The sequence below is a fragment of the Lithobates pipiens genome, unplaced genomic scaffold (genome assembly GCF_037356315.1).
Source record: "Lithobates pipiens isolate NorthernLeopardFrog02 unplaced genomic scaffold, aLitPip1_a1.2 Scaffold_16, whole genome shotgun sequence".
Classification (NCBI taxonomy): domain Eukaryota; kingdom Metazoa; phylum Chordata; class Amphibia; order Anura; family Ranidae; genus Lithobates; species Lithobates pipiens.
Genome location: NW_027507748.1, coordinates 558,155,145 through 558,169,023, shown reverse-complemented (window position 1 = coordinate 558,169,023; position 13,879 = coordinate 558,155,145). Strand labels below are relative to the sequence as shown.

Sequence of the window (13,879 nt, the reverse complement as noted above, 5' to 3'; positions counted from 1 at the left end):
CTGACCGCCTGGCTGCTCATCCTCTGCGAACCTTCATCGCAAAATTTCTCAACTACAGGGACCGGGACACTGTTCTGTGCTTCACCCGGGAGCAGGGGAACATCCCGGTCGGCAATGTCACCGTGGTGGTGTTTCAGGACTTCTCTGCCGAGGTGCAGAAAAATAGGGCGCAATTTACTGAGGCCAAGCATCAGCTCCGCATCCACCCCCTTACCTATGCAATACTGTTTCCAGCGAGACTTCGTGTAATCTACGGCAGAAAGGCCCAGTTTTTTGAAGACCACGCTGCTGTCCAGACATGGCTGGAACACCACGGGGCGGTGGGCCCTGCAAATCGCTGAACCTTCTTGAGTAATCTCCCTAGCCCTGGCTGTGCACTGACCGCTTTGGACCTGGATCGCTTACTCATTTATTAACCGTGAGTTTATTACTGCCCGTTCCCCATTTTCCTCTCCTCCTTCCCTCCCATCCCCATTGACCCCCCCTTGGACAGCTCGTATCTTTCACACAGCTTCCAAGCCTGTGGCGGCATAAAGGGCGCCCTGATTCTCCCCTTTCACCCCCCTTTCCTTGAAACCCCCTGTTGCTCTCAGACACTCCAGCTACACTCACTTGGACTACACACTTTTCTCCCCACTCAGCTGTGTGCTCTGCAGTTTTTCTTTTGTTTGTCGCCCCCACAACGCGCCATGGTCGCACCCGGACTTGTGCACCCCCCATCGCTCTGTTTACCTGGAGGTCACTAATGTTCTTTCAAGTTCTGTTTCCCTGGCTAGCTGCCACCCCCCACGGCTGTGGCGGGTGGCTGTTTGTATATTATGCCGCGTTGGTCCAGAGCTGCCAAAGTTCATAAGTTATCTCTGATATGTTACTTGCATTTGACTTACCTTACGCCTCAATTTTACTGTATCTACTTTATACCTTGCCTCGTTTGTTTTACGATACCGGGAGTGACACTCTGTGCAACCAGTTATGTTAACCCTCAGGTTCCTGCCGTCTGCTTGCACAGATCACTCCGTGTAATGCCTCCTATTCTATACCTAACATTGCTTTATAATGCATATAATATGTCTGACTGCCCTGCTGGGTGCCATCACCAACGGATTCGACTGCACGCCACAACTCCCCGGGACATCTCATCGCCTCGCTTAGGCTGGTTACCTGGAATGTGAGGGCTAGGTGCTAAACCTAAGCGAGTAGCTGTCCTCTCCCACCTCGAATCCATATGCGCAGATGTGTCTGTCCTAGTTGAAACCCACAATCGCTCAAAAAACCTTGGGTGGGCTGGCTCTATCATGCTCCGCACACTTCTAACTCTGGCGGAATAGCCATCCTAATTGCCAAAACAGTGCAATTCTAACTCCATAATCTGCATTTGGATCCTCAGGGCCGGTTCCTATTCCTCCATGCTACTATCAGTGATCTGGAGGTGCTTCTCATGGCATTTTATATCCCACCACCATTCCAGTTTAACGCCCTGCAGGACAGTCTTGACTTCATGGCATGGTACCCCACAGTACCTGTAATCTGGCTGGGCGACTAATATGATGATCAACCCCACCCTGGACAGACTCAGCATGGCTGCCCAGATGCCCCCGCCCCCCCTCCATCTTCCAATAGATTTGGCAGGTTCCTTTCAGAGTTTGCCATGACAGACTCCTAGAGGCATAAACACCCAACCAAGATAGCCTACTCCTGCTTCACCCCTTCACAACCAGCCATGTCCCGTATTGACCTGATCTCCCTCGCCCTGCTACCCGACTTCATAGATGTGGGGTTTGGCACCAGAGTGCTTTCAGATCACTCCCCATATTGGGTGACAGTGCGACTTCCCACGACCTCCCCCTCCCGCATGTGGCGGCTAACCCATTTTGGTTCACCGTCCTGCCGGACCTGGACTCCACCCAAAGGGAATAGAAACTTTTTCTGCACCAACCTGGGCTCAGCACCCACTGGATCGGTTTGGGAGGCTTTTAAACTCCATGTGCGTTTGGTCCTGTCTACATGCATAAATAGGCACAAAGCCACATCCAAGCTTGCTCTACCACTACCAACAAGCTGAAGAGCACCTGAGCTCCCTCGAACAGGTGTTTCTCACAGACCCCTCAGCAGCCAAAGCTTCGCTTGTCCGTTTACAAGCTAGATTAACTGATCCGAAAAGGCGAAGCAGGGTATTTTTTTTAGTAAGTAGCGCATATTTGAACATTGCGAACGCGCTGGAAAACTGCTAGCCTATATGGTCCATCTCAACCACAGTTCCCCAGTTGTGGTTCACCTCCAGGCAGCCTCCGGGCCGTGATTTTGGAACCTAGCTTGGTGGCAGAGGAGTTCAAGTGGTTTTACTCATTTTTATACAGCCACAGTACAACACACTCAAACCAAACTATCCCAGTTCCTTCAGAACATTGATTTCCACACTCTTACCCACTCCCAAATATCCCTACTGGAAGTGCCTATCACCTCAGACTATTACTGAGGCGCTGCCACACCTTCCACCCTCTACGGCACCTGGTTCTGACGGCCTTCCCCTTGAATTTTACACAATTTAAGTCCTCCTCCCCAAGCTACAAGCTCTATATACCCACATTTTTGACTCTGCGACCCTCCCATCTATCAGAAAAGCTCTCATTGTTCTCATCCCCAAACCCATCAAAGACCCCCTCTTTCCAGAGTCATATCGCCCCATCTCACTCCTACAGCTAGACCTAAAAATCCTAGCCAAAATTCTTGCCTTACATATCAACAAAGTAATACTCAGTCTGATCCATCCTGACCAAACCGGGTTTATGCTCAACAAGAACAGTGTGTTCAATCTTCACAGGCCACACATGACAACACTGGATCCAGGGTAGTGGTGAGCCTGGACGCCGCCAAGGCCTTCGATTTCTGTGGAATGGAACTACCTTTGGGAATGCCTCCACAGGTTTGGCTTCGGCCCTAAATTTGTCAAATGGTTACAGCTTAAGTTAATGGCAGGATCTCTGACTCATTTGCACTATCCAGAAGCACTCGCCAGGGGTGCCCCATATCTCCATTACTATATGCTCTGGCCATGGAGCCTCTGGCTATTGCCATCAGAGCCCACCCCCATATCAAAGGCCTCCACATGGGTCAGATGACTGAGATCCTAAGCCTTTATGCGAACGACATGCTCCTCTATTTGGAAGACTCAGCCCCCCCCCCCGCAGCAGCTCTGAAGATAAAGCAATTCGGGGAGTACTCTGGCCTGCAAATTAATTGGTCTAAATCCCAAATCCTCCCGCTGGATCTGAATGCTCCATCGGCGTCCCAGGCAGCACATCTTGTCAGATCAAGTCAAATCAAATACCTCAGTGTGCAGTGCCCGAGAGACCCTGCAGACTATAGAGACCTGAATCTAAAACCGCTATTTGCCCTCCTCAAAACAAAGACCTAAGTTTGGTCCTGACCCCCTCTTGGAGTCATGGGACATATAAAAACTTAGTTAAAATGATTCTCCTCTCCAAGCTACTCTACCTGTGCTGGCATGCTCCCCTCTACATCCCTCCCCGAATCTTTAAGTCCATGGAAGCTATCCTTAATACATTTGTATGGGGCTCCTCCTGACACAAACTCTCCTGGCGAGCTGTGAAGTGTCCCGTTCACTTGGGTGGTACTGCCCTTCCTGACATTGTCCTCTAATATATTGCGTCCCAGCTGTCCCATTTCTATTACTACAACCAAATCATCAGAGACCGGTACTCAACCCTACTGTGCTCTCCCTGTACCAGTTTGGTCATCCACCCACTCCAGGTTCTCCTACGTGGCATCGATGGGCCCTCAGACATCAGAAACATGCTGTTCCATCGTTGTAAGATTTGGCAACTTGTCATGAACATATCCAACATGTTCCCTACAGTTGACACTCAAGCTCCTGTGGGACAATTTCCAACTTCCCAAACTACATACAGTCCCTGACCAAAACCTCTGGACGGCCAAAGGAATACTTCTCACACATTTTGGACAGTGGTGCAGTCAGGTCGTCCCAGGCCATTAAAGATGAATTTGGCCTATCCAACCGAATGCTCTTCCACTACCTCCAGCTTCGACATGCCCTCAACTCCCAATTTGGAGAATCCATCCCCAGGCTCGAGTTGCTGCTCCTTGTGCATATGGTCCACGGTCAAGACCCCAAGGGGGCGATTTCCTTTTTCTATAACCATCTCATGCTGCCCGCAGCCACCTCGCAGGTGTACCGGCTAAAGTCCAAGTGGGAGGTGGACCTGGGGGCGAGGACGGAGACTGGGAGGATGCATTGGCCACCTCTAAGACAGTATCACCTAAACTGTCAGACAGACTCACACACCTATATATTCTACATAGGTCCCATCTCACCCTGACTTGCCTGTGCAGGTACATTTTACCATCTGATATGGGCTTGACCACTACTCCAAGATTAGTGGTCACAGGTGGTCAAGATCCTCCATGACCGCATGGGCTCTCCCCTATCTCTGTGCCCCCCCCAATGTCTACTTGGCATCCTCTCTATCCCTGAAGAGAAGTACCTTAACATATTCCTATAAGAATCTCTATTTCTTTCCAGAATGCAAATAGCTCGCACCTGGATCAAAGCGACCCCCCCACCATCCAGGAATGGATAGGGACTGTGAACGCCACTCTCCCTTATAAAAAGGTGTTGTACCTGCATAGAGGCTGCCCAGCTAAATACAAAAAAATTTGGGACAGGTGGTTGGACACATCCACATGCACGGATTAGGATCAGTGCCCAGCTGAGGCTCTGACTTCAGCATGTCTTGTGCATTTGTTTGTCGCCCTTCAATCTAACGGTTTATTTTCTTTTGAGTACAATGTCATATGCATTCTGCACTCCTAATATCTCTGTAGGTAAAAAAACGGTCACCACTCCAAGTGGACCTGCTGGTCCTTGTGGTCGGATTCTCATATCCCCCAACCAATGTGTTCCGACGTATGCATCACTTATTTGTAAAATATTGTCAAATGTGTTACCCTTCTGTTTAGTGCCTGTTTACTTGATATTTGTTTATGTAACCTTTTTCTTTATGCTCAAACTTCCTCTTGATTAAAAAAAAAAAATAATTCTTCGTGTACAGCATTTCCAGTTAGGTTGTGTTTAAAGGGGTTGTAAACTCTCAAGGTTTTTCAACTTAAAGCACTTTATGCATTAAGGTGAAAAACCTCCTGTGACAGAGCCCCACATTTTACTTAACTGAACCCTGTCTTTCCAGCGACGGGGACAAGCACACCAACTCCAGCCGGTGTGTCGGGTCTTGATTGGATAGATTAAGAGCAGCAGGAGCCGATGGCTGCGCCGTTATCAAATCCAATGATGCAGGAGTCGGGGGCGGGGCCGAATCCTGCTGTCTGTCAATGGATGCAGTAGACCGGCTGCACAAATGCACCAAGGGAGAGCGACTCTCCATTAAGGAACTCTAGAAGAGGAGAAACCAGGAGTACTGCTGAGGGACCCCAAAAGAGGAGGATCGGAGCCACTCTGTGCAAAACCAACTGCACAGAGGAGGCAAGTATGACCTTTTTTTTGTTTTTTAAATGAGCCTTTACATATTCTTTAAAGTGAGTCTAAAAGTTAAAAATAAAAAAAATAAAACAAACCAAACATGCTCTATGAGGATTCTTCAAAAAGTTTCCTCACTTTTTTTAAACTCTATTAAATAGAAAAAAGCGTGGAAACATTGAAGATCAAATCATACTTACCAACTTTGCATAGTTTTTCCACAGAGCAACACGGATCCTCTTCTTTTTTTTGGGTCCCACCCCAGCTGTCCTGGCTCCTCCCCCCTGTGAGTTCCCACTACAGCAAGCCTCCTGCTATGGGCTCGCTCCCGAGTAGCACTCTAGATAATGGGCATTGTCCATTCACACACAGTTGTGGAAATTTTTAGCAATGTATATTGTCAATGTCCCCCAGTGTCAGTTTTGCTGCAATACGCTCACGTGCGTTGGTTTTCGCACAGACACCGGTGGAAGAACAGAACCAGACCAACAAAAGGCCAGCCCTATGGTGATACAACCATGCTTCAAGTTTTTTGAGGGTTTTTTTTGCGTTCGGGATCTTGATTCTCGGTCCACTGTATCAGGTAAATTCTGCTTTGCAAAAGAACCTTTTATTGTTTTGTCGCTCTCTGTATAATGGCGGGATTTTAATTGTATGTTATAGTTTCATCATTGTAGGTAGGTCTATTGTTTGGCAAGGTAACCTATATTGAAGTTCTCTATAGGTACTAATCAATACAACCTAAAGTGTTTTGTATAGGTAACTGTATGCTGTGTTTATGAGTGCAATTGGTGTCAACGTTGTATGGAATATTTTCGTTTTGGATAGAGTAATTTTTGTTTTTATGTAACTTTGGCATTTTTGGATATATTGGTTTTTTAACCAACTTACATTTTAGTCCTTTATAGGCCATAATCAATATAGCCTAAAAGCGATTAGTCTGTATACGTACAAGTGTTTATTTGGTGTCTCAACTGTGTAGTCAGGTTTTTGGGGGGGAAAAATGTTGGGTTTCTAGCAAAGAAATATTGGTTTGTGATAGTTTTGGTGGGATTGGCGACTGAATTTCAGTTGGTAGTGCCGCCATTTTGTTGTAGACTGAATTTATGTTAATGTCACCAAGTGCAAGGGTGCCCTGGATGCAGGGACACGTTCATGAGCAATTTGAGTCGCCATGGGTAAACGTGGCGTCCATGTGTGGGAGGGAAAAAAAATAAAAAATTAGACTCCTCACCAGTCAGATAGCTGCACAGTATAGGAGGTCTGGGTTTGGGGCTCCGGACATGAGACTCCTAAAGATTGGCATATATGGACAGAGGGTGCAGCAAGGTGTATTCCTTTGAAAGGTACTTTTGATATCTGGAGGTGGGAGAAACTAATCACTGAGTTTAGAACCAGGCTCCAGGCTACAAAGACTTTAGACATAGCTCAATTGCGGCTTCAGAAATCTAACGTTGGATGTGTAGTACATGTTTGTCTGGTAAAAAGTCTTCCGAATGAATTAGAATTTAGAAACTGCTTAGGTGGAAAATAAATTCCAAATTCTTTTGTAGTGTGTAGCATTTTAGCCCACCAGAAAGAACATTGCTGGGTAAAGCCCAATTTTGTCGTTGCAAAGAGTTGCCACTGACATAATACAATCAAGGGAGGGGGATTGCCAACAGCCCCATCTATAGGTGCAAAGAAAAGAAACAAAAAAGAGGAAACCCATGCAAGGTTTGGAGCCGCTCGTGTGTTTCTTATAGCAATTTATTTTCTATTGTTAAAAGAGTGAAGGCAGAACTATGAAATATCTCCCTTGTATTTGTATCCAATTGTCTTATTTTTCTCATTGTATGTAGTAATATGCTAAAGCCCACCGCGGCGGGCCCTCCTACTCGTTGCAGCAAATGTATTTTTGTAGGAACGTGAAACTAAGAATTCGAGAATTCTGTTTGTTTTGAGAAATGTAAAAAGTTACTATATTCCTATTTTGGTCAAAGTGGAAATTTAACTTGCAAGTAGATAGAATATTTCATCCTTTCACTGAAAGAACTGAACTTTTAAAGTATTTAATGGTGGAGGTCTGGTCAGTGAATTAGATCAAGATTAATGTAACTGTATAATCGAATTGGTATTTTATTTTTTATTTTTCTTTAAATCAGTCGCATTGAACATACTGCCAAGTTTGGAAGTTGAATTAGTGCAGTAGATTGCTTTTTTGGATTTTAAACTGGATTGGCTGCAAGTTATTGGCAAAACACTGCCACTGTTTACTATTGTCTGCCAGGAGGTTCCCTGGCCACTATTTTTTGTTGTACATTTACTGTTAATACCATATCTCCATTTCTATGCCGCACACCTATTTTTTGTTCCTTGAATTGGAAAGATGTAGAGAATAACCTGCCCAAACAGGAATACCGTATATACTCGAGTATAAGCCGAGATTTTCAGCCTCTTTTTTGAGGCTGAAAGTGCCCCCCTCGGCTTATACTCGAGTCATCGCCGTCTGACTGCTCGATCAGCGTATCGAGCAGACAGACGGCGGACATACTACAATTCGAAAGCCGCGCCTCCGCCTCCGCCTGTGATAGGCGGAACACTGAATTTCCCAGCAGCCTGTGTTCCGCCTATCACGGACATCGTCTCATCCTCGTCCGTAGTACGAGGATGAGACGATGTCCGTGATAGGCGGAACACAGGCTGCTGGGAAATTCAGTGTTCCGCCTATCACAGGCGAAGGCGGAGGCGCGGCTTTTGAATTTTAGAATGGCCGCCGAGGCGCCGACGAAGAGCGGCGATCCTGGCAAGGCACGGGACGGAGGCAAGGAGGCAAGGCACGGCACGGGACGGAGGCAAGGAGGCAAGGCACGGGACGGAGGCTCGGGACACAGGCTCGGGACACACACACACACACACACACACACACACACACAGGGATGGATGGATGGAGACACACACACACACAGGGATGGATGGATGGAGACACACACACACAGGGATGGATGGATGGAGACACACACACACAGGGATGGATGGATGGATGGAGACACACACACACAGGGATGGATGGATGGATGGAGACACACACACACAGGGATGGATGGATGGAGACACACACACACAGGGATGGATGGATGGAGACACACACACACACAGGGATGGATGGATGGACACACACACACACACACACACAGGGATGGATGGATGGATGGACACACACACACACACACAGGGATGGATGGATGGATGGACACACACACACACACACAGGGATGGATGGATGGACGGACACACAGGGATGGACGGACACACAGGGATGGACGGACACACAGGGACGGACGGACACACAGGGACGGACAGGCATGTCTCACCCTCGGCTTATACACGAGTCAATAAGTTTGCCAGTTTTTTTGGGGGTAAATTGGGGGCCTCGGCTTATATTCGGGTCGGCCTATACTCGAGTATATACGGTAGTAAGATGGGATAAAATACCAGATACAAGTTATGTTTCAGAGGTCTATGGCATTTTAATTTCACTAGATCAAAGGGGGAACGTCAAAGACCATTTACCAATGTTGGTTTCTTTTGCACCATTCTAAAGCCTGCGTCTTTTTCCGGTTTGTAATGAGAAAGAAAATGAGGGGCGATAATGGTAAGAATGACAATTTTCAAACTTTACGAACCTCTCTAATTCTAACCAAGTTTTTGACCTAGTAGGACATGTTAGAGTTGTAAAGGCAGACAGCACACACAAACCTTGTGTGTAGCAGTCGCCCCCCCCCCCCCCCCCCCCCATTACCTACCTGAGCCCCTTCTCACTCCAGCGATGTCCATGATCCCCTCAGCCATCCAGGACACTCCTGATTGGCTAAGAGCGCAGCAGTGCCATTGGCTCATGTGGCTGTCAGTCAGCCAGCCAGCCAGCCAGCCAATCAGGGGGGAGAGGGGCAGGGCCAGGTTGGGCTACATGTCTGAATGGATACACAGAGCTCTGACGCTGCTCGGGGGCCCCCTGTAGCAAGCTGCTGACTGAGGGGGCACCGAAAGGAGACAGGGGAGAGAAGTGGCAAAGAGGGACCAGAGAAAAGGAGGAACTGGGTTGCTCTGTGCAAATCCACTGCAACTGAGAAGGCAAGTATGACATGTTTGTGATTTAAAAACAAAAAAACATGCCTTTACAATCACTTTAGGGATCACCATGACTGTCTTTCTTTGATGCAATTTAAATCAGCAACCATCAGACCAGTGAAGTAGGCTCCCAACCCAGACTCCAAGACCCTTTATATCAATGGTTCCAGGTACTACACCCCAGATGGTAAGCCACGCACAAGTTATCCAGTGACCACAGTCAGTGAAATGGTGCAAAAGGGTTTATTGAGTTTCAACATGTTTGGGTTATCGACATATGAGGTTTGTTTTGAGGTCAACCAAAAACAGGGTTGTACTTTCTTCAGCAGCTGTACATTCCCAGATGATGGGGTAGGTGCAGGCTTGCAACATGAACTTCAAAAGGTCTACCACAGGGTTCATGAATCCCTCCTGGACTCTGACATGATAACCGGTTTACATTCTATCCAACTGGGTCATTGTAAAGAAACGTCAAAGAATGGGACTAGAACCAAGATACCTTGGGCCATACCAGGTTCAGCTCCAACCTCCCTAAAGCTTGAGAGATGAGACAACTGGATCCACACCAGCCACTGCAAGAAGCTGCTCAACTACACCAAAGAATGAGTATTTTTATTTATGTCTTTAGCTTAGTGTATTTTAGCAAGGGCAACGATGAACTGCATCCCAACTTATTGTATAAAGTGCACCTCCAACTAGCTAAGAAAGCGAATAGGACCAATTGCTGTGTCTGTTTTAAATCTCCACCAAGCCTTGGTACCCCAGCAATGGCAGCGGTACATGCTATATATGATGTTTGTATTGGCATGAGGAAATTTGAAAAACTAGTAAAGACTCCAGACACTTGTCAATAGAACTTAAGGATACATTCCTAGGAGGGTAACATTAGTTCTAGTTTTAACAATAGCTCTGGTTCTTGCCCCTCCCTCACAAAACCAGTATGGGTGTTGTACAATAATTAGCTCTCTACATGTCTGGAAACACATTTCTTACAGTATGCTACAGCAAGAAATTCCTGATCCATCCTGAAAATCTCTGGCATCATGTCTAATGTAACTTCAAGAACTAGACTAGGCTGGAACAGGAAGTTTGTTACTGGCAGGATCACCAGGTTATCATAGGTATCGTGACAACTGGGTAGCCCACAAGTTTGCTTCAACTTTAGTTTAGGTAAAGGGGATAACTTTGTAGGGTCCAGTGACAAAGTTCAGGCCCATATGGATAAGGTTACATTCCTGTTAGGCTCGGTTCACACAGGGGCGACTTGTCCAGGTGACTTCGCCGTCTGACAAGTCACGCTCCGTTCTGTACTATGGAACCGTTCTAATAGGAGCGACTCAAGTCGCTCCGACTTAGAATAAAGGTTCCTGTACTACTTTGGGGCGACTTCAAGCGACTTGCATTGACTTCTATACAGAAGTCCTTTTGCAAGTCGCCGCTGATCGTGTGCAGGTCGCGGCGCTGCAAGTCGTGCCACCCCTGTGTGAACCGAGCATAAGGCAATGTCAAAGCTATAGCTAGTGAAGGTTGGAATCCTTTTAAGGGTCCGGGAAAATTTAGGGATTTTTTTTTTCCCGTCGGATCATGGTTGAAGTAAAAAAGGATATTTGTTTCTATTCCTTCTATATACTGTGACGAAGTGCTCCTGTTGTCTCATCAGACAAGTAAACAGAGCCCGAGCAGATGACCACATCTTCCTTGCTGAGATGAGATTTTTGTTTGGAAACTGCATTGATGCTTTATTTTTATTTTTTTAAGATTATGAAAAACTGAATAGTATTCTCAGAAAAACACAAATTCCTCAAGATATGGAACCCTTGGGTTATCGCCACGCAACATTTTCCATGGAGAGTTTGACAGCACTATGGAGGAACTCAATGTGGAGGCTGAGAGTCCCGTGTAATGCCTTCCTCTAAAAACTCCTTTTCCTACACACCTACCCAATAATCTTTTTCCTCCTGTCTTCTCCTTTTTACTTCCATTATACTAATAAAATAAACAAGCCAAATCATTATCCCATTTGGCCACATATGAAGGTGGTGATGCACCTGGTTTATTGAGTGTTGAGATCCTTCCCCTACAATGTGGATCTTTAAAGCAAATGAAAAACAGTACTTTTTTTTCCTCAAAGCAGTACATATATCTGCCTGCATAAATATCTGCCTGCATTGTAAAAAACAAAAAAAAAAAAACAAAAAAAACACACATTATATGGGTCCAGGAACCCAAAAGCTTGCTCTGTTCATCCCCCATTGAGAGTGTTACACTGTATATACTTGACAGCAGAATGGACTATATGTACATTCATCCCTGGTTCAAATCGTATGCCAAATCGGAGGCAATTTCAGCATATGAATCGGAGCGACGGCACATTTGCAATGCCACACTGATTCCCAAAAGAAGTTTTTGTACTACTTTTGGCGATTTCAGGGTGTGATTGCCATCTGTGCAGAAACCCACACAGATGTCTCTGAAATCACCCCCGAACTCGGGACTGACATGCAGAAATGAAATCTGGCACGATTTAATTCCTGCAGTCAGTGTAAACCAGGGCTTAAACAGGAATGGTTGTTCCTAAATGACTAAACAGTGGGAAAAGAATTGATTTCCTTGTATCCCAATTTCACATTCTAAAGATAAACACAGTAATACTATGAAAAACAGACACTGATTTTCTACTGGCACAATGGATATTCTTACCTCTTTCCAGGATAGCCCTCAGAATACTTGTTGTTCAGACAGGATCCAAGGGCCTCCAGGGCTGCACGGCTACAAAAATTCTATTCAGGAGAAATAAAGTGACAATTTTCATTAAACTGGACAAAAGCAATAAGTTTGTGTAAACATAAATGCAAAGCATATTTGTTAAAACACTCCAAAGCAATAGACACAATACTTGCAGTTAGATTGGATATAGCCCTTAAAACTGTACTCCAGGCAGATAGAAAAACACCAAACTAATGCACCTATGTATACATTAATACCATCATTATGTGTATTTTTATAATGAATCAGTTCAAGTACCCAAATCTGGCTTGGTAGTAGCTTTTTGTAATCCTCTGAGACGTGTCAAACACAAGGCCCAAGGGCAAAATCAACCCCTTCAGACCATTTCATGTGGCGCTCTCACCTCTCCTGCAGCTGCACCACCCCACTCGTTTTTGCCCCCAACTTCTCTCAGTAGCTGGCAGCAGAGAAGGGCAGAACTCCTCCTACAGATCCTGCACTTCTTCATGCAGCTGCAGAGAGGCTCATCTCTGTGCCCCCCCCCCCCTCAGCAGCAGGAGGAAAAAAGCTCCTCCTACAGATCCTCTGCCTCTCTGCACAGCCGCAGAACCCCCTTGTCTTTTCTCCCCTGGTAAGGGAGGGTGGTAGACCCTTGACTTCAGGTGGTGAAGGGGCACTCGACATCTGATGTAAGGGGTGGGGTAGGGTGCTCTGGACATCTGCTTATAAGTACTCTGAGAATACAATTCTATACTTTTTGAAAAGAAGGGTTGCATACCGCTAGGATAATCAAGAAGCTAAATAGGAGACTGCTCAGGCAGAACACCATAGCAGAACCATGTTCTGTCAGAGCAGTCTCCAATAAAGTTTCTTGTGAATGATACCAGCGGTGTGTGACCCTTTTCAGGCTTACATCATCAGCTACAGGAATGTGAATAGGCTCTGTGCCAGTGTGCCCTTTAAAGCTCAGGTCTTAAGTTATTACTAAAAGCAGTAATAATTGAACGCAGAGGCAATTATGTAACCACTTCAACCCTGGAAAAATGTACCCCCTTCCTGACCAGAGCACTTTTTGCGATTTGGCACTGCGTCGCTTTAACTGAACACTGTGCGGTTGTGAGACGTGGCTCCCAAACTAAATTTACGTCCTTTTTTTCCCAACAAATAGGGCTTTCTTTTGGTGGTATTTGATCACCTCTGCAGTTTTTATGATTTGTGCTATAAACAAAAAAATAGCAACAATTTTGGAAAAAAATGCATTATTTTTAACTTTTTGCTATAATAAAAATCCCCAAAAAATATTTAAAGAAGCACGTTTCCTCCTCAGTTTAGGCCGATACATATGCTTCTACATATTTTTAATAAGAAAAAAAAAATCGTAATAAGCGTTTGACTAGTGACTTGGTTTGCGCAAAAGTTATAGCGTCTACAAAACAGGGGATAGTTTTATGTCATTTTTATTGATATTTATTTTTTTCATAGTAATGGCAGCGATCAGTGATTTTTATTGTGACTGCGACATTATGGCGT

The 13,879-nt window shown here is 45.7% G+C and overlaps 1 protein-coding gene across 1 annotated transcript in view; it reads right to left on the bottom strand.

The window, feature by feature from the left end:
* SHMT2 (serine hydroxymethyltransferase 2) overlaps positions 1–13,879 on the bottom strand; it is a 171,629-nt gene that overhangs the window by 101,722 nt on the left and 56,028 nt on the right. The window contains exon 3 of the mRNA XM_077483572.1: positions 12,323–12,402. Coding sequence (XP_077339698.1) covers positions 12,323–12,402 — 80 coding nt within the window. The remainder of the gene's footprint in view (positions 1–12,322; positions 12,403–13,879) is intronic.